This window comes from Suncus etruscus, chromosome 12 (genome assembly GCF_024139225.1).
Source record: "Suncus etruscus isolate mSunEtr1 chromosome 12, mSunEtr1.pri.cur, whole genome shotgun sequence".
In the NCBI taxonomy this organism is placed as follows: domain Eukaryota; kingdom Metazoa; phylum Chordata; class Mammalia; order Eulipotyphla; family Soricidae; genus Suncus; species Suncus etruscus.
Window position 1 is genome coordinate 5007695 of NC_064859.1, and position 24521 is coordinate 5032215.

The window sequence follows — 24521 nt, forward strand, 5'->3', positions numbered from 1 at the left end:
AGCGAACACAACAGTGGACCAATTTTATCTCTTGGTATTTAAATCACTATTTAATAGGTGGTACTTTCCGTTGGTATTAAATACATTAAGTTTTCTCAGATTTTTGGCTTCCCTAAACTAAAATTATTTTAAAACTTTGATGAATTCTGAGAAAGCAGTTGAGAGGAAAAATAACCTTCCTACAGCAATGTTTTTTAAATAATATTTTTTATTTAGGCACCTTGATTACAGACATAATTGTAGTTGGATATCATTTATCTACAGCAGATAAATGTTTTAAGCAGATAAAGCTATGTACAATTGTGTTACTTAATTAAGAAGAAACATTTTAAACAATTTTGTTGTTAGTTGATTTCTTCACTGCGTGAAAATCATAAGGTACAACTTAAACCTGCTCCACTCTTGAGAATACATAAGGGACCAGCATAATATACAGGGTCTGGAAATACGCTTATGCAGAATACAACTATACTTCTATTCATGTAGGTTACAATAAACAGCTAAAGGATTTCAGTTTTCAAAAAAATGAGAAATATAATTGAACTAAAATATTTCTTGGTTTATATGAGAAGTTCTTAAACTTTACCCACTCAAGAAATATTTTAAACCTTTTTCAAGAAATATTTTGCAATTCTTGGTTCTTGGTATATAGAATAGGTATACAAACCAAAAATTTGCTGCCAATTCATCATAAAACAGCTCATTAAAAATTATCCCTATATTCAGTTACGCTATCAAACTGAATAACAATCCATACGGTGAAGAAGATACTGACTTGGAAGCAGCTAACTCGGGATTTGGTTTGATCCCTGACCAGCATATCGTCACCTAGCACTGCCAAAAATGATCCTTAAGCACAGAACCAAGAGTAAGTCCTTAATAACCCCTAATCACTGCCAAATTTGGTAAACAACAGTAAAATTAAAAAGAAGCCAAGGCTTAGATCACCACAGTACAACCAGTTTCCACATCTCTGTCTTTTGGTTTGTTTGTTTGTTTGTTTTGGGGCCTCACCCGGTGACATTCAGGGGTTACTTCTGGCTATGCGCTCAGAAATCGCTCCTAGCTTGTGGGAACATATGGGATGCAGGGCACCGGCAAAGCAGACGCCCTCCTGCTTGCAATACTGCTCTGGACCCTCCACGTCCCTGTCTTAACGAGTAAAGAGAATTAACTTCCCTTTTGCTAAAACTGTGGTAACTGATTCATTTCGATTACTGAAAGAATTAGAGATAGTCCACACTTCTACTGCTTTTACCCTTTAATTATCATCAAAATGAAAGGAAAACTGCTCTGAGTTAAATAAGTGCTGACAACTGCAAGGAAGTCTTTATTCAAGACTATGCAAAAAGAGAGAAAAGAGGGAGTGAGGGAGAGTAGTTCCCCTAAAAGGAAAAAAAAGTGAGGGAGTCTCTAATCACTGAGATACGTTGCAGGACATGTACTGGGGGGCACTGGTTGGAAGCTTTACTAATCAATGCTTAGTATGGTCAGGCTACTATCTTTTCTTTCCTTTTTCTACATATATAATATATTATATATGATACTATACATATTTTTATTTAAACAGCTTGATTACACACATGATTATAGTTGGGTTTCAGTCATGCAAAGAACACCACCCTTCACCAGTTCAACATTCCCATCACCAATGTCCCAGATGTCCCTCCTCCCCACCCAAACCCTTCCTGTACTCTAAACAGGCTTCCACTTCCATCGTTCATTCACATTGTCATGGTAGTTCTCAATGTAGTTATTTCTCCAACAACACTCATCACTCTCTGTGGTGAGCTTCATGCAGTGAGCTGGAACTTCCAGTCCTCCTCTTTTTTTTTTTTGACGGTGACATTCTCTTTTTTTTTTCTTTATTTAAACAGCTTAATTACATATATGATTGTGATTAGGTTTCAGTCATGTAAAGAACACGCCCTTCACCAGTGCAACATTCCCACCACCAATGTCCCAAATCTCCCTTCATCCCACCCCACCCCCACCTGTACTCCAGACAGGTTTTCCAGTTCCCTCATTCATTCACATGATTATGGTAGTTCTCTGTGTAGTTATTTCTATAATTGCACTCACCACTCTTTGTGGTGAGCTTCATTAAGTAAGCTGGAAGTTCCAGCCCTCCTCTCATTGTCTCTGAGGATTGTTGCAAAAATGACTTATTTTTCTTAAAACCCATAGATTAGTGAGACTATTTGCGTCTCTCTCTCTCCCTCTGACTTATTTCACTTAGCATGATAGATTCCATGTACATCCATGTATAGGAAAATTTCATGACTTCATCTCTCCTGATGGCTCCATAATACTCCATGGTGTATATGTACCACAGTTTCTTTAGCCATTCGTCTGTTGAAGGGTATGTTGGTTGTTTCCAGAGCCTGGCTATTATGAATAGTGCTGCAATAAATATAGGTGTAAGGAAGGGTTTTTTTTTTATTGTATTCTTGTGTTGTTAGGGTATATCCCTAGGAGTGGAATAGCTGGGTCGAATGGGAGCTCAATTTCCAGATTTTGGAGGAATCTCCGTATCGCTTTCCATAGAGGTTGGTCTAGAAGGCATTCCCACAAGCAATAGATCCACATCCCCGCCAGCACTGATTATTCTCATTCTTTGTGATGTATGCCAATCTCTGTGGTGTGAGATGGTATCTCATCATTATTTTTATTTGCATCTCCCTGATGATTAGTGACGAGGAGCATTTTTTCATGTGCCTTTTGGCTATTTGTATTTCTTTTTTTTATCAAAGTGTCTGTTCATTTCTTCTCCCCATTTTTGATGGGATTAGGTGTTTTGTTTTCTTGTAAAGTTCTGTCAGTGCCCTGTATATTTTGGATATTAGCCCCTTATCTGATGGGTGTTAGGTGAATAGTTTCTCCCACTCAGTGGATGGCTCTTTTATCCTGGGCGCTATTTCTTTGAAGCTTCTCAGCTTAATGTATTCCCATCTGTTGATCTCTGCTTCCACTTGTTTGAAGAGTGCAGTTTCCTCCTTGAAGATGCCTTTAGTCTTAATGTCATGGAGTGTTTTACTGACATGTTGTTCTATATACCTTATAGTATCAGTCTGATATCAAGGTCTTTAATCCATTTGGATTTTACCTTCGTACATGATGTTAACTGAGGGTCTATGTTCACTTTTTTGCAAGTGGCTAACCAGTTGTGCCAATACCACTTGTTGAAGAGGTTTTCGCTGCTCCACTTAGGATTTCTTGCTCCTTGCTCCACTTAGGATTTCTTGCTCCTTTGTCAAAAATTAGGTAAGCGTATGTCTGGGAACAATGTCTGAGAACTTAAGCATATTCCACTGATCTGAGGGTCTGTCTTTATTCCAATGCCATGCTGTTTTGATAACTATTGCTTTGTAGTACAGTTTAAAGTTGGGAAAGTAATGCCTCCCATACTCCTTTTCCCTAGGAGTGCTTTAAGTATTCAAGGGTGTTTATTTTTCCAGATGAACTTCATAAGTGTTTGATCCACTTCTTTGAAGAATGTCATGGTTATTTTTAAGGGGACTGCATTAAATCTGTATAATGCTTTGGGGAGTATTGCCATTTTAATGATGTTAAACCTGACAATCCATGAGAAGGGTATGTGTTTCCATTTCCATGTGTCCTCTCTTATTTCTTGGAGCAGGGCTTTATACTTTTCTTTGTGTAGGTCCTTCACGTCTTTGGTCAAGTTGACTCCAAGATATTTGAGTTTGTGTGGCACTATTGTGAATGGGATTGCCTTCCTGAGTTCCATCTCTTCCCTATCCTTATTGGTGTATAAAAAGGCCATTGATTTCTGTAGGTTGATTTTGTAGCCTGCCACCTTACTATATGAGTCTATTGTTTCTAGAAGCTTTTTTATAGAGTCTTTAGGGTTTTCTAAGTAGAGTATCATGTCATCTGCAAACAATGAGAGCTTGACTTCTTCCTTTCCTATCTGGATTCCCTTGATATCTTTTTCTTGCCTGATCGTTAGGGCAAGAACTTCCAGCACTATGTTGAAGAGGAGTGGTGAGAGCAGACAGCCTTGTCTTGTACCAGAATTAAGATGGAAAGCTTTTAGTTTTCTTCATTGAGGATGATATTTGCCAATGGCTTGTGGTAGATGGCCTTAACTATATTGGGAAAGGTTCCTTTCATTCCTTTCTTGCTGAAAGTTTTGATCAAGAATGGGTGTTGGACCTTATCAAATGCTTTCTCTGCATCTATTAAAATGATCATGTGATTTTTATTTTTCTTCATTTGATGTTGTGTATAATGTTGATAGGTTTACAGATGTTAAACTATCCTTGCATTCCTGGTATGAAACCTACTTGGTCGTAGTGTATGATCTTCTTGATGATGCATTCGATCCTATTTGCCAGGATTTTGTTGAATATCTTTGCATCAGCATTCATCAGGGATATTGGTCTGTAATTTTCTTTTTTGGCAGTATCTCTGTCTGGTTTTGGTATCAAGGTGATGTTGGCTTCATAAAAGCTGTTTGGGAGTGTTCCAGTTTTTTCAATTTCATGAAAGAGCCTGGCTAGGATTGGTAGTAGCTCCTCTTGAAAGATTTGAAAAAATTCATTAGGAAATCCATCTGGGCCTGGGCTTTTCTTTTTGGGCAGATGTTTGATTACAGTTTCAATTTTCTCAGTAGTGATGGGGGTGTTTAGATATGCTATATCCTCCTTACTTAAATGTGGAAGGTTATAAGTGTCCAAGAATTTTTCCTTTTCTTCTAGGTTCTCATGTTTAGTAGCATAAAGTTTCTCAAAGTAGTCTCTCAGTACCCTTTGGATCTCTGCAATATCTGTCATGATCTCCTCCTTCTCGTTTCTAATACAGGTTATCAGATTTCACTCTCTCTTTCTTTGTGAGTTTTGCCAATGGTCTACCAATCTTGTTTACTTTTTCAAAGAACCAACTTCTGCTTTTGTTGATCTTTCGGATTGTTTTTTTTTTTTTTTTTTTTTTTTTGGTTTTCCACTTCATTGGTTTCTCCTTTCAGCTTTGTTATTTTCTTCTGTCGCCTTGTTTTTGGTTCTTTTTGTTGATCATTTTCTAATTTTGTGAGCTAAGTCATTAAGTTATTCAGGTATGCCCCTTCTTCCTTCCTGATGTGTGCTTGTAGAACTATAAATTTTCCTCTCTGGACCGTTTTGCTGTGTCCCATAGATTCTGGCATTTTGTGTCTTCATTATCATTTGTTTCCAGGAAACTTTTGATTTCCTTTTTGATTTCATCTCGGACCCACTGGTTGTTCAGTAGCAGGGTGTTTAATTTCCAATTGTTAAAGTTTTTCTTCTGTGTGACTTTGTAGTTCACATATAATTTCAGAGCCTTGTGGTCAGCAAAGGTAGCCGCAAAATTTCTATCCTTTTGATTTTATGGAGGTATGTTTTATGTGTCAGCATGTAGTCTGTCCTGGAGAATGACCCATGTATATTGGAGAAGAATGTGTATTCAGGTTTTTTGGGATGGAGTGTCCTCTTTCTTCCATTACTCTTTTCAGGGCTAGTATGTTTTTGATGGGTTTTAGTCTAGTTGACCTATCAAGTGTTTATAGGGCCGTGTTCAGGTCTCCCACTATTATTGTTTTATTATTAATTTCTTCTTTCAGATTTATCAGTAATTGTATTAGATAATTTGCTGGTCTCTCATTGGGTGCATATATATGTTTAATAGTCTGATTTCTTCCTGTTGCACATATCCCTTGATTAGTACATAGTGTCCATCTTTGTCCCTTACCACTTTTCTGAGTATAAAGTTGGTCTCAACAGATATTAATATGGCCACCCCAGCTTTTTTGAGGGTGTTTTTTGCTTGGATGATTTTCCTCCAGCCTTTGGTTTTGAGTCTATAATTGTTTTGACTATTTAGATGTGTTTCTTGTCAGCAGCAGAAGGTTGGGTTCATCTTTTTGTCCCATTTTGCCACTCTGTGTCTTTTAATTGGTGAATTTAGTCCATTGACATTGAGGGAGATGATTGTCATAGGATTTAATGTCATCTTTGTAGATAAGTTTGCTGTGTTTGTAGGTCTCTCTTGTCTTAGAGTAGACCTGTCAGTTTTTCCTTTAAAGCTGGTTTATCATCTGTGAAGTTTCTGAACTGTTGTTTATCCATGAAGCTATGTATTCTCACTTTAAACTTGAACGTGAGTCGGGCTGGGTGCAGTATTTTTGGTGAGGAATTCATTTCATTCAGTCTTGTCACAATATCCCACCACTGTCTTCTGGCCTTGAGAGTTTCTTGTGGCATTGTCTGCTGTAAGTCTTAGGGATGCTCCTTTGAATGTAATTTTCCTTTTTGATATTGCTGCTTTCAGTATTCTATCTCCATCTGTGGGATTTGTCATTGTAACGAGGATGTGTCTTGGGGTGTTTTTCTTTGGGTCACTTTTAGCTGGTACTCTTCAGGCATGCAGGATTTGATTGCATGTAGTCTTTACTTCTGGAAGTATCTCTTTGATGATATCTTTGACAGTTGATACTTTCTGGAGATCTCCTACCTGGGTCTCTGGGACTCCAATGTCTTATGTTGTTTCTGTTGAGTTTATTGAAGACTTCTATTTTCGTCTGTTCGCATTCCTTGAGTACTTTTTTTTATTGCCTGTTCGTTTGTCTTAAGGTTCTTTTCCAATTTCTTCTGTTGTGTTGAGTTTTTCTGCATCACATCTTCCAGTACTCCGATTCTCTCCTCAGCTGCTGTTACCCTGCTGGCGAGTCCATCCATTGAGGTTTTCAGTTGAGCTACCATGTTTTTCAGATCTATTATTTTAGTTTGGAGTTTTCTGATTTCTGTCTTTGTGTTCTGTTCAGATCAATCTTTGCTTTCTTTGAGTTCTACAAACATCTTTCATATTGCTATTTTAAGATCCTTATCCAAGAGTTTAATCAGGTGGTTGGAATTTATTAGGTCATTCGAGCTTTTGTCTTCATTCTCTGTGCATGGTGTTTCCTGCGAGGTTTCCACATTGTCACGCTTGTAGTGTGGTTTTTCCTGCGTGTTGTGGTGGGGTTCATTGGTTTGAAAGAGTGCATGGCCGCAAAGTGAAGCAGTGCGGCCACGCTCTTCTGCTGCCTCTAATTGACAGTGTTTTAGGGGGTGCTCTCCCTAGGCATCTGAGGAGACCTTCAGGTATTCATAACCACAGACAGGCACAGGAGAAGTTTCCCTTGAAGTCCTCTGAGTTCCTCCTCTCTTTTATCTTGAGAATTACCACAAAAATATCTTTTATTTTTTTCTAAAGCCCCTAGATGAGTGAGGCTTTTGTGCGTTTTTCTCTCTCCCTCTGACTTATTTCACTCAGCATAATAGATTCCATGTACATCCATGTATATGAAAATTTCATGACTTCATCTCTTCTGATGGCTGCATAATATTCCATTGCGTATATGTACCACAATTTCTTTAGCCATTCATCTGTTGAACGTCATCTTGGCTGTTTCCAGAGTCTGGTTAGTGTAAACAGCACTGCAACTAATATAGGTGTGAGGAAGGAATTTTTGTAATGTATTTTTATGTTCCGAGGGTATATTCCTTGGTATGGGATAGCTGGATCATATGAGAAGTCAATTTCCAGTTTTTGGAGGAATCTCCATATTGCTTTCCATAGAGGTTGGACTATATGGCATTCCCACCAACAGTGAATAAAAGTTCCTTTCTCTCCACATCCCCGCCACCAGTGCTTAATGCTATTCTTTGTGATGTGCTCCAACTTCTGTGGTGTGAGATGGATGGTACCTCATAGTTATTTTTATTTGCATCTCCCTGATGATTAGTGATGTGGAGCATTTTTTCATGTGTCTTTTGGCCATTTGTATTTCTTCTTTGACAAAGTGTCTGTTCATTTCTTCTCCCCAATTTTTTGAAGGGGTTAGATGTTTTTTTCTTGTAAAATTCTGTCAGTGCCTCATATATTTTGGACAGTAGCTTATCTGTTATGGGTATTAGGTAAAAAGTTTCTCCTACTCTGTGGTTGGATCTTGAATCCTGGGGACTATTTTCTTTGAAGTGCAGAAGCTTCTCAGCTTAATATAGTCACATCTGTTTATCTCTACTTCCACTTGTTTGGAGAGTGCTGTTTCCTCCTTAAAGATGCCTTTGGACTCAATGTCATGGAGTGTTTTACCTACATGGTGTTCTATATACCTTATGGTATCAGGTCTGATATCAAAGTCTTTAATCCATTTGGATTTTCCCTTCGTACATGATGTTAGCTGGGGGTCTGAGTTCACATTTTTGCAATTGGCTAACCAATTGTGCCAACACCACTTGTTGAAGAGGTTTTCCTTGCTCCATTTAGGAATTTTTTCTCCTTTATCAAAAATTAAGTGATTGTATGTTAGGGGAGCATTCTCTGAGTACTCAAGCCTATTCCACTAATCTGAGCGTCTTTCTTTATTCCCATACCATGCTGATTTGATAACTATTGCTTTGTAATACAGTTTAAACTTGGGGAAAGTAATGTCTCCCATATTCCTTTTCCCAAGGATTGCTTTATTCGAGGGTCTTTATTCTTCCAAATGAACTTCAGAAATATTTGATCCACTTATTTGAAGAACGTTATGGGTATCTTTAGAGGGATCTCATTAAATTTGTACAATGCTTTGAGGGCTATTGCCATTTTAATGATGTTAATCCCACCAATCCATGAGCAGGGAATGCATTTCCATTTCCATATGTCCTCTCTTATTTCTTGGAGCAGGTATTTTTTTTATAGTTTTCTTTATAAATGTCCTTCACATTTTTAGTCAAGTTGACTCCATGATATTTGAGTTTGTGTGGCACTAATATAAATGGGGTTGTTTTCTTAATGTTCAGTTCTTCCCTATCATTATTGGTATATAAAAATCCATTGATTTTTGTGTGTTAATTTTGTAACCTGCCACATTGCTATATGCATCTATTGTTTCTAGAAGCTTTTTGGTACAGTATTTAGGATTTTCTAAGTATAGTATCATGTCATCTACAAACAGTGATAGCTTGACTTCTTCCTTTTCTATCTGGATTCTGTTGATATCTTTTTCTTGCCTAATAGCTATAGCAAGTACTTCCAGTGCTATGTTGAATAGGAGTGGTGAGAGAGGACAGCCTTATCTTTTACCAGAATTTAGAGGGAAGGCTTTTAGTTTTTCTCTATTGAGAATAATATTTGCCATTGTCTTGTGGTAGATGACCTTAACCATATTGAGAAAGGTTCCTTTCATTCCCATCTTGCTGAGAGTTTTGATCAAGAATGGATGTTGGACCTTATCAAATACTTTCTCTGCACCTATTGATATGATCATGTGATTTTTATTTTTCTTGTTTTTGATGTTGTGTATTATATTTATATATTTCTGGATGTTAAACCATCCTTGCATTTCTGGGATGAAACCTACTGATCATAGTGAATGGTCTTCTTGATGAGGTATTAGATCCTATTTGTCAGGATTTTGTTGAGGATCTTTGCATCTGCATTCATCAGGAATATTGGTCTATGATTTTCCTTTTTGGCAGTATCTCTGTCTGGTTTTGGTATGAAGGTTATGTTGGCTTTTTAAAAGTTATTTGGAAGTGTTCCCGTTTTTTCAGTTTTATGGAAGAGCCTGGCCAGGATTGGTAGTAGTTTCTCTTGAAATATTTTAAAGAATTTATTAGTGAAACAGTTTGTGCCTGGGCTTTTGTTTTTAGGCAGACTTTCGATAACCGTTAATTTCTTCAAAAGTGATGGGGGTATTTAGATATATTACGACCTCCTTATTCAACAGTGGAAGATTATAAGAGTCCAAGAATTTATCCATTTCTTCCACGTTCTCATATTTGGTGGCATAGAGTTTCTCAAAGTAGTCTTTGATTACCCTTTGAATCTCTGCAATATCTGTGGTGATCTCTTCCTTTTCATTTCTGATATGGGTTATCAGGTTTCTCTCTCTTTCTTTGTGAGTTTTGCCAATGGTCTATCAATCTTCTTTATTTTTTCAAAGAACCAACTTCTGCTTTCATTGATCTTTTAGATTGTTTTTTATGTTTCCATTTCATTGATTTCTGCTCTAAGCTTTGTTATTTCCTTCTGTCTCCTTATTTTTGGTTCCTTTTGTTGATCATTTTCTTATCTATGAGCTGTGTCATTAAGCTATTCAGTTGTACCCCCTTCTTCCTTCCTGATATGTGCCTACAAAGCTATTAATTTTCCTCTCAGGACCACTTTTGCCATGATCCATAGATTCTCATAGTTTGTGTCTTCATTGTCATTTTTTTCCAGAAAAGTTTTGATTTCCTCTTGGACCCACTGGTTGTTTAGTAGTAGGCTGTTTACTTTTCAGTATGGGTCTTTCACTTCTTTTGTCAGGTAGTTTCCTATGTACTGGATATTTTTAGATACTATTTTTAATGGAATTGACTCCTTAATGTTTTTATCCTTTACTTAATTATTTGTGTAGAGGTATGCTATTGTCTTTTGTATATTGATTTTGTAGGCAGCCACTTTGCTGTATTGGCTTATTGTTTCTAGGAGTTTTACTGTGGACTCTTTAGAGTTTTCTATGTATATCATCACATCATCTACAAAAAGACATAATTTGACTTCCTTTTTTTCTATCTGAATTCCTTGAATTCTCTTCCGTTGTCTGATAGATATTGCTAGTACTTCTAAAACGATGTTGAATAAGAGTAAAGAAAGTGGGCAGCCTTGCCTAGTTCCTGACCTTAGTGGAAATGTTTTCAGTATTTCACCATTAAGGATAATGTTGGCTATGGATTTTTATAGAGATTCATAACTATCTTGTGGAAGGTTCCTTTCAACCCTATTTTGCTGAGTGTTTTCAATATGAATGGGTGTTGGATTTTGTCAAATGCCTTCTCTGCATTGATTGATGTGATCATGTGGTTTTTGTCTTTCTTTTAGTTGATGTGATGTATGATGTTGATTGATTTGCATATATTGAACCATCCTTGCATCCTTGAGATTAAACCCACTTGGTTATAGAGTGTAATCTTTTTGATTTATCGTTGGATTCGGTTTGCTAATTTTGTTGAGGATTTTTGCATCTATGTTAATTAGTGAGATTGGTATATAGTTTTGTTTCTTGGCAGTGTCTTTGCTGTCTTTGGGAATGTGTGTTATGTTCACCTCATTAAAGGAGTTAGAAATGATTCCTGTCTTTTCAATGTTTTGGAAGAGCCTGAGATCAGTAGTTGTAATTCTTCTCGGAATGTTTTATAGCATTCATCTGTAAAACCATCTGGACCTGGAATTTTAATCTTAGGGAGTTTCTTAATTACTGTTTCAATTTCCTTAGATGTGATTGGACTGTTTTGGCTTTCTACATCCTCCTTGTTGAGTCTTGGAAGGTGATATTTTTCCAGAAATCCATCAGTTTCTTCAGTGTTCGCTAGTCTAACTGAGTAGAGTTGATCCTAATACTTCCTCATGATGGCTTGGATTTCTTGGGGTTCTGTTGTAATCTCTCTCTTTTCATTTGTGATCTTATGTATTCAGATTTTTTTTCTTTTTTTGGTGAGTCTTGCCAGTGATTTTTTTGTTTATTCTTTCGAAAAACCAACTCCTGATCTCATTGATTTTTTGGTATTGTGTTTTTTTTTCTTCTATATTGTTTATTTCTGCTCTGGTTTTTATTATTTCTTTTTTTCTAGGTTCCTTTGCTGCTTTTTTCCATATCCTTAAGGTGTCCTTGTAAACTGTTGATTTTGTCATTTTCCACTTTCCTATGTAGCCTCCTGTATTGATATGAGTTTTCTCTTTATATTGCTTTGATATGTCCCACAGATTTTGACAATTTGTCTCTTCATTGTCATTCGTCTCAAGGAATCTTTTTATTTCTTCCTTGATTTCCACTTTGAACCAACTGTTGTTGAGTAGCATGTTATTTAATCTCCAAGTGTTGGATTTTCTACACAGTTTCTTTTTACAGTCAATCTTGATCTCTGTTGCATAATGATCTGATTGAGTGCTTCTAATAATCCTTATATTTGTGACTTTGTGCAAGTTAGATTTATATTCTAAGGCATGGTCTATTCTAGAGAAGGTTCTACGTGCACTTGAGAAGAATCTGTATTTTGTGTGGAGAGCCCTGTATAAGTCCATAAGTCCTATTTTCTCTAACTTCTCATTAGGACTCATATCTTTGCTAGTTTTCCGTCTGGTGGATATGTCTAGTGGTGTTAGTGGAGTATTGAAATTTCATAGTATTATCATGTTTCTTTCCATGTTTCTCTTTCTGAGTAATGCCTTACATAATTTGCTGGCTCTATAGTTGGTGCATAAATATTGATCAGAGTTAGTACTTCTTGGCCTAATGTTCCCCAGATAAGTAAGTAATGACCCTCTTGGTCTCTGAGCACTTTTTTGAGGTTGAATGCAATTTGATCTGATAGAAGAATGGCTGTCCCAGACTTTTTTGTTTTTATTGGTTTGAATGATTGATTTCCATCATTTTATTCTAAGCCTGTGTCTATCCTGTTGTGTTAGATGTGTTTCTTGGAGGCAGCAGATATCTGGTTTTTGTTTTCTTATCTAACCATCTATTCCTTTAATGTCTTTTAATGGGAGAATTTAGCCCTCTGACATTTAAGGAGATTATTGACAGAGCGGATCGTTGTGCTATTGTATTGAGTAGAGTGGTTGTTGTTACAATCGGGGATTTGGATTGTGTAATACATAATTGAGTAGTTTATTTAGAGTTGGTTTGGTTAGTGCAAATAGTGTGAGTTCTTTCTTGTCTGAGAATATTTTTAATTCTTCCTCCCATGAGAATGAGAGTTTTGCCGGGTAGTAGACTCTAGGTTGGAAATTTCTGTCATTCAATAGTTCAAACGTCATTCCACTGTCTTCTTGCTTGAATTGTTTCTAATGGGAGATCTGGTTTGATTCTTATGCTCCTTCCTTTGTACTTGAGGGTTTTTTCTCCCTTATTGCCTCAAGGAATTCATGTTTCTCTTTGTTTTCTTTTTTTGCCATTTGAAGTACTATATGTCTTGGTATTATTAGGGTCTATTTTATTAGATACTCTTTTTGCCTCTTTCCAGAGGGTGGGAAAGTTTTCTGCTATTATTTCCCTCATCACTGTTCTTCCCCTTTTCCTATTTCCTCCCCTTCTGATTTCCTACAATCTGTAGATTATTTCATTTGTCTTTTTTCATTAACTATCTAACATTTTCTTCCAATGCTTTACCCCTATTTTCTTACTGGCTTCTTTGTCATTTTTGGTTTGTAGTTTTTCTTCAAGTTCTTCTATGCGATTCTCCAAACTTGTAATTCTGCTATTATCACTTACTAAGACGTTTTTTATTTCCTTTAATTCCATTTGTATGGATTCTCTCATCTTCTGTAAAGTTCATCGTTGTATTGGTTGACTTGTTCATCTATGGATTTCTTGAACTCGCTGGCCAGTAATTCCTTGATTTCTACTGCCATGATTTTGATTGCCACTTTTATGTCCTCATCTATTGGGCTCGTGGTGGACTTGGAAACTTGCTAGGATTTCTCTCCATATCCTTGGCTGCTAGTGTCCTTAGTTTCCATATATATATTCTAAGCCACCAAATGCAATATATATATATATATTGCATTTGGTGGCTTAGAATGTTCTACCCTTGTTCTCAGCCATCCTTTGTTACCTGTGGCATGTGGCTGTTTCCTTACTCTGGCATGAGGCCCTAGGCAGGGATGATGTTGGTGGTCACTGAGGTTTGGCCCCACCCTCAGGCCTTCTCCCTCCTGATACCTGTGAGAAGGTGCAGTCCCCAAGCGCTGACAATGGTGATTGCTGGTAACCTGGCCTCAGCCCGGTACCTGCGAAAGATGTGGGCCACTCCCCACCCGAGTTCCCAAGTGCTGACAATAGCGACCACCAGTAGTCTGGCCTCAGCTCTCCCCCAGTAACTGCAAAAGATGTGGGCTGCTCCCCAGTTGAGTCCCCAAATTCCAACAATATCTTAATAATGTTTCAAAGGGATGTTTCCTAAAAAAAATCATTCTTTTACTGTAAATATTTTCATCTCAAAGGGACAGAAAATGGAATTGTTATTGAAAGTCTTATAAAATAAATATTTTATGAGAGGAGAGGTCAGGGGTTCAAGTTCAAGATGCATTTAGGTGCCAGAGCAGTGGTGTAGCAGGTAGGCCTCTTTGTTTGCAATGGCCAGCTCAGGTTCAATTCCTCACCACCACACATGATCTCCAAGACCCACCGTGAGTGAACTCTGATCACAGGTCCAAGAGTAAGCACTGAGCACTGCCATATATGCCTGAAATAAAGCAAAAAAATAATAACACTAAAAAGAAAAATAACAAAGGATAAAAGGAAGAAGAGGAAGGAGAAGAAGGGGAAAGAGAAAGAGGAGGAGGAAGAGTAGAGTAGAAGCCTCAGGCTTTATCCCCAGGGCTTTGGAGAGGTTTGAGTCTGGAAGCAAACACTGACACAGGAAATAATCCACACATGGTTAAAGCGATAAAACAGGATCAGGGACTTTTACATGCAAGCTTTCCACTCCTCAGCAGTTAGCTCAGTGGTAGAAAACCAAAACAGCAAGAGATTTTCCCCTGAGACCTGGGGTCTTTATTTGGAAGTGCCAGATCACACCCGGGGGTAGAGAACAGGTGGTCGAAGGCACCGATCCAAAGGATGCTTCCATTCAAAGATGCATCCAACCAATGAGTAGCACGCATATCTTGAATAGGGTACAACCTGTTTGACCAAACAGAGTAGGAGGAAAAGGAAGAGGAGAGGAGAAAGAAGAGGAGAAGGAAGGGGAGGAGAAGAAAGAAGAAGAAGAAAAAGAGAAGGAGGAGGAGGAACAGGAGGAAGAGGAAGAAGAAGAAAAAGAAGAAGAAGACAGTTGAAGTTTGGTCAAGTTGAGGAGGTTTTATAGCAATCTTAGTTAATAATGTGACCTTTTTATGAGTTCATTTCACCAAGTACTAGGATCTGTATTTTACTTACGTTTACTGGTAATCTTTCATTATAGTAGTTTATGTGCCTGCCCATTTTACAGATAAAGGATTTTAGGTACAAGGAATACTTCTGGTTTTTTTGGGGGGTACACCTAGCTATTCTTATAGGTACTCAAGACTTTGCACTCAGAAATTAATCATGGTGGGCTCAGGGTTCTTATAAGATGCTGGGGATCCAATCTGAGTAAGTCATGTGCAAGACAAAAGTCTTACCTACTGTTCTAGTACCCTGGTCCTGGAATGAGTTATCTTTTTTGGGAGAGTGGCCACACCAAGAAGAGCTCAGAGGTTACTCCTGGCTCTGCAATCAATTAAATTTTATAAATGATCAAATTAAACATCTCTGTAACTTGTCTCAATAAAATAGAATGTGCATCATAAAAGTCAATAATTATACATTTAAAAGTACAAATTTAAACGAGTATAGAATACTTTATTGCCTTAATGCAGAAAATAAATTATTCCCACATTGCAAGATATTTTCAATTTTCACTGTTACGAACAGCATAATGATTAATAACTTATATATTTTTGGGTAATATTTCAGTCTTATAGTATTATCTTAAGAGTTATAAGTCAATCATGGCTAGTTTGAAGTTACATTAACGATTGATAACATATAAATAATTAAGGTGAGTCCCAAATTTTTTTTATTTTATTTAAACACCTTGATTACATACATGATTTTGTTTGGGTTTTAGTCATGTAAAGAACAACACCCATTACCAGTGCAACATTTTCATCACCAATGTCCCAAATCTCCATCCTCCCCACCCAACCCCCGACTGTACTCTAGACAGGCTTTCTATTTCCCTCATACATTCTCATTGTTAGGATAGTTCATAATGTAGTTATTTTTCTAACTAAACTCATCCCTGTTTGTGGTGAGCTTCATGAGGTGAGCTGGAACTTCTAGCTCTCTTCTCTTTGGTGTCTGAAAATTATTATTGCAAGAATGTCTTTCATTTTTCTTAAAACCCATAAATGAGTGAGACTGTTCTGCAACTTTCTCTCTCTCTGACTTATTTCACTCAGCATAATAGATTCCATGTACATCCATGTATATAAAAATTTTCTGACTTCATCTCTTCTGACAGCTGCATAAGATTCCATTGTGTATATGTACCACAGTTTCTTTAGCCATTCATCTGTTTAAGGTTATCTTGGTTGTTTCCAGAGTCTTGCTCTTGTATTGTATTTTTGTGTTCCTAGGGTATATTCCTAGGAGTGGCATAGCTGGATCGTATAGGAGCTCGATTTCCAGTTTTTGGAGGAATTTCCATATCGCTTTCCATAAAGGTTGAACTAGACGGCATTCCCACCAGCAGTGGATAAGAGTTCCTTTCTCTCCACATTACCATCAAACACTGCTTGTTCTCATTTTTTGTGATGCGAACCAGTCTCTGTGGTGTGAAGTGGTACCTCATAGTTGTTTTGATTTGCATCTCCCTGATGATTAGTGATGTGGAGCATTTTTTCATGTGTCTTTTGGCCATTTGTATTTCTTCTTTGTCAAAGTGTCTGTCCATTTCTTCTCATTTTTGATGGGATTAGATGTTATTTTCTTGTAAATTTCTGTCAGTGCCTTGTATATTTTGGAGATTAGCCCCTTATCTGATGGGTGTTGGGTGAATAGTTTCTCCCACTCAGTGGGTGGCTCTTCTATCCTGGGTGCTATTTCCTTTGAGGTGCAGAAGCTTCTCAACTTAAGTGGAGCTGAGAAGCTTTCTCAGCTTTCTTGGAACAGAGTATTATAGTTTTTTGTATAGGTCCTTCACATTTTTAGTCAAGTTGATTCCAAGATATTTGAGTTTGTGTGGCACTATTGTGAATGGGGTTGTTTACTTAATGTCCATTTCTTCACTATTATTATTGGTGTATAGAAAGGCCATTGGTTTTTGTGTGTTAATTTTGTAACCTGCCACATTGCTATATAAATTGTTTCTAGAAGCTTTTTGGTAGAGACTTTAGGGTTTTATAAGTAGAGAAGATCATGTCATCTGCAAACAGTGAGAGCTTGACTTCTTCCTTTCCTATCTGGAATCCCTTGATATCTTTTTCTTGCCTAATCACTATAGCAAGTACTTCCAGTGCTATGTTGAATAGGAGTGGTGAGAGAGGACAGCCTTGTCTTGTGCCAGAATTTAGAGGGAAGGCTTTTAGCTTTTCTCCATTGAGGATAATATTTGCCACTGTCTTGTGGTACATGGCCTTAACTATATTGAGAAAGGTTCCTTTCATTTCCATCTTGCTGAGAGTTTTGATCAAGAATGGGTATTGGACCTTATCAAATGCTTTCTCTGTGTCTGTTGATATGATCATGTGATTTTTATTTTTCTTATTGTTGATGTTGTGTATTATGTTAATAGATTTACAGATGTTAAACTATCCTTGCATTCCTGGGATGAAACCTACTTGATCGTAGTGGATGATCATCTTAATGAGGCATTGAATCCTATTTGCTGGTATTTTATTAAGGATCTTTGCATCTGTGTTCATCAGCAATATTGTTCTGTAATTTTCTTTTTTGGTATCATCTCTGTCTGGTTTAGGTATCAAGATGATGTTGGCTTTATAAAAGCTATTTGGAAGTGTTCCTGTTTTTCGATTTTATGAGTCTTGCCAGGATTGGTAGTAGTAGTTTCTCTTGAAAAGTTTGAAAGAATTCATTAGTGAATCCATCTGGGCCTGGGCTCTTTTTTGGGGGGGGGGGCAGGCATTTGATTTCTGTCTTAATTTCCTCACTAGTGATGGGGATGTTTAGATATGCTACATCCTCTTCATTCAACTGTGGAAGATTATGAGTCCAAGTATTTATCCATTTCTTCCAGGTTCTCATTTTTAGTGGCATAGAGCTTCTTAAAGTAGTTTCTGATTACCCTTTGAATCTCTGCCATATCAGTAGTGATCTCTCCTTTTTCATTTGTAATACAAGTTATCAAGTCTCTCTCTCTCTTTCTTTGTTAGTTTTGCCAATGGTCTATCAATCTTGTTTGTTTGTTGTTTTTTTTTCAAAGAACCAAGTTCTGCTTTTGATGATCTTTTGGATTGTTTTTGGGTTTCCACTTCATTGATTTCTGCTCTCAGCTTTGTTATTTCCTTCTGTCTCACTACTTTTAGTTCCTTTTGTTGAGCACTTTCTAATTCTATGAGCTGTGTCATTAAGCTATTCAGGTATGCCCCCTTTTCATCCCTGATGTGTGCTTGCAAAGCTATAAATTTTCCTCTCAGTACTGCTTTTGCTGTATCCCATAGGTTCTGATAGCTTGTGTTTCTATTGTCATTTGTTTCCATGAAGATTTTAATTTCCTCTTTGATTTTATCTTGGATCCATTGTTTATTCAGTATTAGGCTGTTTAAATTCCAGGTATTAAAGTTTTTCTTCTGTGTCCCTTTGTAGTTCACATATAATTTCAGGGCCTTGTGGTCAGTGAAGGTAGCCTGCATAATATCCATCCTCTTGATATTATGGATGTATGTTTTATGTGCTAGCATGTAGTCTATCCTGAGAATGTTCCATGTACATTAGAGAAGAATGTGTATCCAGGTTTCTGGGGGTGGAGTGTCCTATATATCTCTACGAGGCCTCTTTCTTCCATTTCTCTCTTCAGGTATAGTATATTCTGTTTGGCCTATCAAGTGTTGACAATGCCATGTTGAGGTCTCTAACATTTATTGTGTAGTTATTGATATTCTTTTTCAGATTTGTCAACAATTGTATTAAATATTTTGCTGGCCCCTCATTTGGTGTATATATGTTTAGGAGAGTGATTTCTTCCTGCTGTACATATCCCTTGATTAATACAAAATGTCCATCTTTGTCCTTTACAACTTTCCTGAGTATAAAGTTTGCATCATCTGATATTAGTATGGCCACTCCAGCTTTTTAATGGGTGTTGTTTGCCTTTTACTTTGAGTCTATGTTTGTTCTGACTACTCAGGTACATTTCTTGTAGGCAGCAGAATGTTGGATTGAGTTTTTTTAAATCCATTTAGCCACTCTGTGTCTCTTAACTGGTGCATTTAGTCCATTGACATTGAGAGAAAGAATTGTCATGGGATTTAGTGCCATCGTTATATCAAAGTTTGGTGTGTCTGTTGGTCAGTCTTGTCTTAAAGTAGATCTTTCAGTTTTTTTATTTTAAGATTGGTTTTGAGTCTGTAAGGTTTCCGAGTTGTTTATCTGTGAAACCATGAATTGTTCCTTTAAACCTGAAAGTGAGTTTTGCTGGGTGCAGTATTCTAGGCGAAGCATTTATTTCATTGAGTTTTGTCACTATGTCCCACCAGTGCCTTCTGGCCTTGAGTGTTTCTGGTGACAGGTCTGCAGTAATTCTCAATGTAATGAATGTAATTTCTCTTTTTAATCTTGCTTCTTTCAGTATTCTGTCACTATCTGTGGGATTCGTCATTGTGACTAGGATGTGTCTTGGGGTGTTTCTTCTGGGGGTCTTTTAGTTGATACTCTTCGGGCATGCAGGATTTGATCGCATATATTCTTTAGCTCTGGAAGTTTCTCTTTAATGATGTCTTGACTGTTGATTCTTCCTGGAGTTTTTCTTCCTGGGTCTCTGGGACTCCAATGATTCTTTTTTTTTTTTTTTTTTGGGGCCACACCCGGTAATGCTCAGGGGTTACTCCTGGCTATGTGCTCAGAAGTTGCTCCTGGCTCGGGGAACCATATGGGACACCGGGGGATCGAACCATGGTCCGTCCAAGGCTAGCGCAGGCAAGGCAGGCACCTTACCTTTAGCGCCACCGCCCGGCCCCAGCCAATGATTCTTAAGTTGTTTCTGTTTAGCTTATCATAGACTTCTATTTTCATCTGTTCAAATTCTTTGAGTAAATTTTCCATTGTTTGATCATTTGCTATATGGCTTTTTTCCATTCTCTTCTGTTGTATGGAGTTGTTATTTATCTCATCTTCCAATGCACTAATTCTATCTACTGATGTTTCCCTGATGGAGAGGTCATCTATTTTGTCATTAAATTTGTCTACTGAGTTTTTCAGACCTGTTATTTGACCTGAAATTTCAGTTTTGAGTTTTATGATTTCTATCTTCATATTCTCTTGATTCCTATTAGTGTTCTGTTCTATACTTTCTTTGAGTTCTGTATACATCCTCCATATTTCTACTCTAAACTCCTTATCTGAGAGACTGACTAGTTGCTTGGCCATGTTTTGGTCATCAGAGTAGCCATCTTCATTCCCTATGCCTGGTGCTGGCCTGCATTGTTTCCCCACTGTCACACTTGTATTGTGTGTTGTTCTACGTGTTGTGGTTGTATTCATTGGCTAAATGATGTGCGCAGCTGATCCGCTTTGCTACATGGCCATGCTCCTCTGGCTCCTCCCTTTTTGGGCGGATCAACTTAACTTCAGGGAAGGCTAGCCATCTGCAGATGAAGCCACATACAGAATAAAATCAGGCCGAGGATGCAGCACGGCACAGCAGACAGTCAGAGAGAGGTGCTGGCATCAGAATTCAAGCAGTGTTCAGAGGCTCCTCCCTTTCTGGACGGATCAACTCACCTCCACAGAAGGTTAGCCATCTGCAGATGAAGCCACACACAGGATGAAATCAGGCTGAGGATTCAGCTCAGCACAGGAGATAGTCAGTGAGAGGTGCTGGCATCAGAGTTCCAGCAGAGTTCAGCGGCTCCTATTTTTCTGGGCCGACTCCCAAATTTGAATCACCACTGAATAATTGGACACTGAAAAGGAGAGAAATCTGAGATAATTTGAAGTTTCAAGCAGCAAGAAATAATTGAGTTCTTCTGAAGTCACCACCATCCATGAGAATCAACATCACCCAATGTTGATTGATGATCAACCAGTATCCCATAATTATACTTCTTCAGAAGGTTGCCTTTTGCTTATAAAGTATATCTTTCTAGTAAAGACATTAAAGCAATTGCATAGCTGAAAAATCATTTAAACATGTGTGATGGTTTGTGATGTAGCTAGAGAAATAGAACATTAAATATTATTAGACCAAAAATAAATAAAAAGAAGAAGAAGAAAGAAAGAAATCACTCCCAGCAGGCTCAAGAGACCATATGGGATACCAGGAAGGGAACCCAGATTTTTGCAGGTTTGCCCCATGCAAGGCAAATGCCCTACTGCTGTGCTATCACTCTTGCCTTGGAATGACTAATGTTAAAGAGTTGAAATAATTTATGCAAGTTTCATAGAAAGTTTTAGAGTCAAAATTTGAACCAACAGACTATGATTTTTTAATCACTACCTTCAGGAGAGGAATAAAATCATTGCTATAGGCTTCTAAAGGGACTATTTATAAAACATTTTTTTTGTCAACTCATACTGGGAATCATGATGGCTATATAATTGAAAACATGAGATTTGACCACATTATTCTGGGGTATTCCTTACAAAGATATATTTCTCTTAATCTGATTTTTTAGTATATGCAAGTTGCCTAAAATAATTTAGCAAGAACTATATACTCTTCAATAAGAAAAATTATATTATGAAAATGAGAAGAAAGTAGGTATAGCAAGAGATATATTTTCACAAAAATAGAGATTGATTTAACATCTGAGAAGCAATTAGTGTAGCATTCCATATTAATAAAAAAGAAAAAACACTTTAATCTGTTAATACATTCAGGAAATCATTTGACAAATATAATAATCATTTCTGATAAAAATCTCAAAAAACTGGAAAATAATATTTTTCTATAAAAAGGTAATCTTGAATAAACTTAAAGTCAACACATCTTAGTGGTATAATTTGAATATCAAAGTGTTAGCTCTGAGCTTGAGAAGTACAAAGTTGCCCATTCTCACCATTTCTATTTAATATTTTTTGATATTTGTAATCATTATAATAAAGCAAAAAGTAATAAAAGGATTTGCTAAAAATTAACAGGAGAAATTATTACTTGCAGAGGCCATGACTTTATGAGAAAATCAATTGGAATTAAAAAAATCTATAAAGAGCCAATAAGCAAGTTTTACAAAGTGCGAAATTCTGGGTCAGTATTCACAATCACTTTTTTTACATTTAGCAATGAACATCTACAAGGGAAGTCAAGACCATTCAATCTACACTAACAACAATAAAAAGTAAATATTTAGGAATAAATTTGGCAGAAGTTCAAGACTTGGACCAGGGAAGGTAAAATATTTAACCTTGCATTGCCAGCCATTGCTCTATGAGCATCTCTGGTGTAATCCTGGTGGCCTTCTGAGCACTACTGCAGTGGTTTAGATAATCCCAGGCACAACAGGACCAGGGACCACAGAGGTTGCTGTGCTGAACTTCGTGTGTGTGTGTGTGTGTGTGTGTGTGTGTGTGTGTGTGTGTGTGTGTGTGTGGTATTCGTGTGGTATTCACCTGGGATGGTCTGGGCTACAGCAAGGGGTGTCATATGTTCTTTTTTTTTTTTTTTTTATAACTGAAACCCAACTACAAACATGTTTGTAATCATGGTGCTTAAATAAAGATATTATTAAAATAAAAATAAAATAGACTGAGTCAGTGGTCGGGCACTTTGATAGCAAAGTGCCTTGCACTTTGGCCACCTTACATGTGGCGAACCCAATGCAACTCCCAAAAAAAAAGAATGAAAAGAAGAAAGAAAGAAAGAAAGAAAGAAAGAAAGAAAGAAAGAAAGAAAGAAAGAAAGAAGGAAGGAAGGAAGGAAGGAAGGAAGGAAGGAAGGAAGGAAGGAAGGAAGAAAGAAGAAAGAAAGAAAGAAGAAAGAAAGAAAGAAAGAAAGAAAGAAAGAAAGAAAGAAAGAAAGAAAGAAAGAAAGAAAGAAAGAAAGAAAGAAAGAAAGAAAGAAAGAAGAAAAGAAAAAGGAAAAGTAGAAGTAAAAGAAATAAACCAAGTCACGAGAAAAGGCTCCAGGGGTTGAGCAGCCTCTAGGATCAGGCTGTCTTCTAAGATCTTAGATCTAAGATCAGATCTTGATCTTGCTGGTCTCTAGCTTGGTGTTTCTGTCTCACTGTTCTTGCTGTTCTTTTGCTGTTTCATTTGCTATTCTGATCTTACCTCTGCTTCTCCTCTGAGCTGTGTATTAGCCAGAATTTAACATATATCACCTGAGGGGCAGATTAACATAATTAAGGGTACTTGTGCTAATTAACTCAGAAAATGTGGAAGGGAAAAGTAAAAAGTAATTTTACAGGTGTCTATAATTTTATAGATGACAATGCAAAACAATTTTAAAGAAAATATGGTTGATTTATATGACCTAGTTTTAAAGAATATCAATCAAAGGATATACGTATCAAAATAATGTAGTTTTGTCATAAGGATATAAATAAAGTTGTGGGTAGATATAAGTATTTATATTTAAATCCAGTTGACTATAAAATTAAACTCAATTATGAAACTTTTATTGTTTTTATGTATTCAGGGTAGAACTTTGCTAGAACACAACCTGAATGGGATTCAGGCAATAGTTTGGATAGACCGGAGTCAGGAAAATGTGTTGGATAGATCCGAGTCAGGTAGATGAATATTCTTTAAGTAAACCAATCATAACTATGAATATAAAATTAGCTATGAAAAATTTTCTAATAAAAACCATAATTTTGGCTTTAAAAAGGGACAGAACTAAATATACAAGACAAAGGCAACAACAATGGAATCAAACTTTAACAATGTGAACTTAAAATAGGCCTGTCATACTGTCAAGCAGGGAGGCAGGATAGTGATGGTATGCAGACAGATAGAAATAAACAGAAATTATAAGAACAACAAAGAAGAAGAGAAATTCTCAGACTCTTGTGGTAAAAGCTGACAGTTTTCACGGATAGTTTTATCAACATCCCTAGACTCACAAAAAGGGGGAGATGGGGTGATTTCCTAAAGATGCCAAATGACCAGGACTGATGGCAAGAGACTTTCCATAGATACTCAAGATAGAACAGATACAGAGCTACATGCTAAGGAAGGGCAGTGCCAACTCTTACTAAAGTTTCCGAGCGCCACTTTGTTGTCCCCATGTGGCTCCCTTACAGTTTGCTCAGTTGTACAGTTTGCTCAGTTCTAAGAAAACTCCTCTTTTTTCCAAGAGACATTAACATAAGAGGCAGTGGTGGGGTGGAACTACCCAAATCAGCAATTAAGTAGGAAATTAATTAAAAGGAAAAACAGAGATTTCCACTAGTGGTCTAATTTAGATTCCCCACTTTTCTGCCCAGAGAGTGCTTTATGTTTTCATTTTTTTTCTTTTGCTATTAAGACTATACCCAGCAGTGCTCAAAGCTTACTCTTGGCTCTGGGCTCGAAGACTTAGGCATCATATGGGATGATGGGGATTGAACCTGAGTTAGGCAGATGCAACGCAAGACCCTTACCCACTGTATTACTGTTCTAGCCGACGTTTTATAGATTCAGAGCTTGCTTACCTTGCTCACAAGAGCTATCTTAAAATGTGTATCTGAATATACACATGAATTCCTCAGACCATGACACCATAGCTTTTATTTATTTATTTATTTATTTATTTATTTATTTATTTATTTATTTATTTTGGTTTTTGGGCCACACCCGGTAACGCTCAGGGGTTACTCCTGGCTATGCGCTCAGAAGTCACTCCTGGCTT

At 37.1% G+C, this 24521-nt stretch overlaps 1 protein-coding gene across 1 annotated transcript in view; it reads left to right on the plus strand.

Moving 5' to 3' along the window:
* The first annotated feature begins 13656 nt into the window (after positions 1-13656).
* Positions 13657-24521, plus strand: part of MOXD1 (monooxygenase DBH like 1) — a 193123-nt gene continuing 182258 nt past the window's right edge. The window contains exon 1 of the mRNA XM_049785015.1: positions 13657-13865. Within this exon, the coding sequence (XP_049640972.1) occupies positions 13657-13865 (209 nt within the window). The remainder of the gene's footprint in view (positions 13866-24521) is intronic.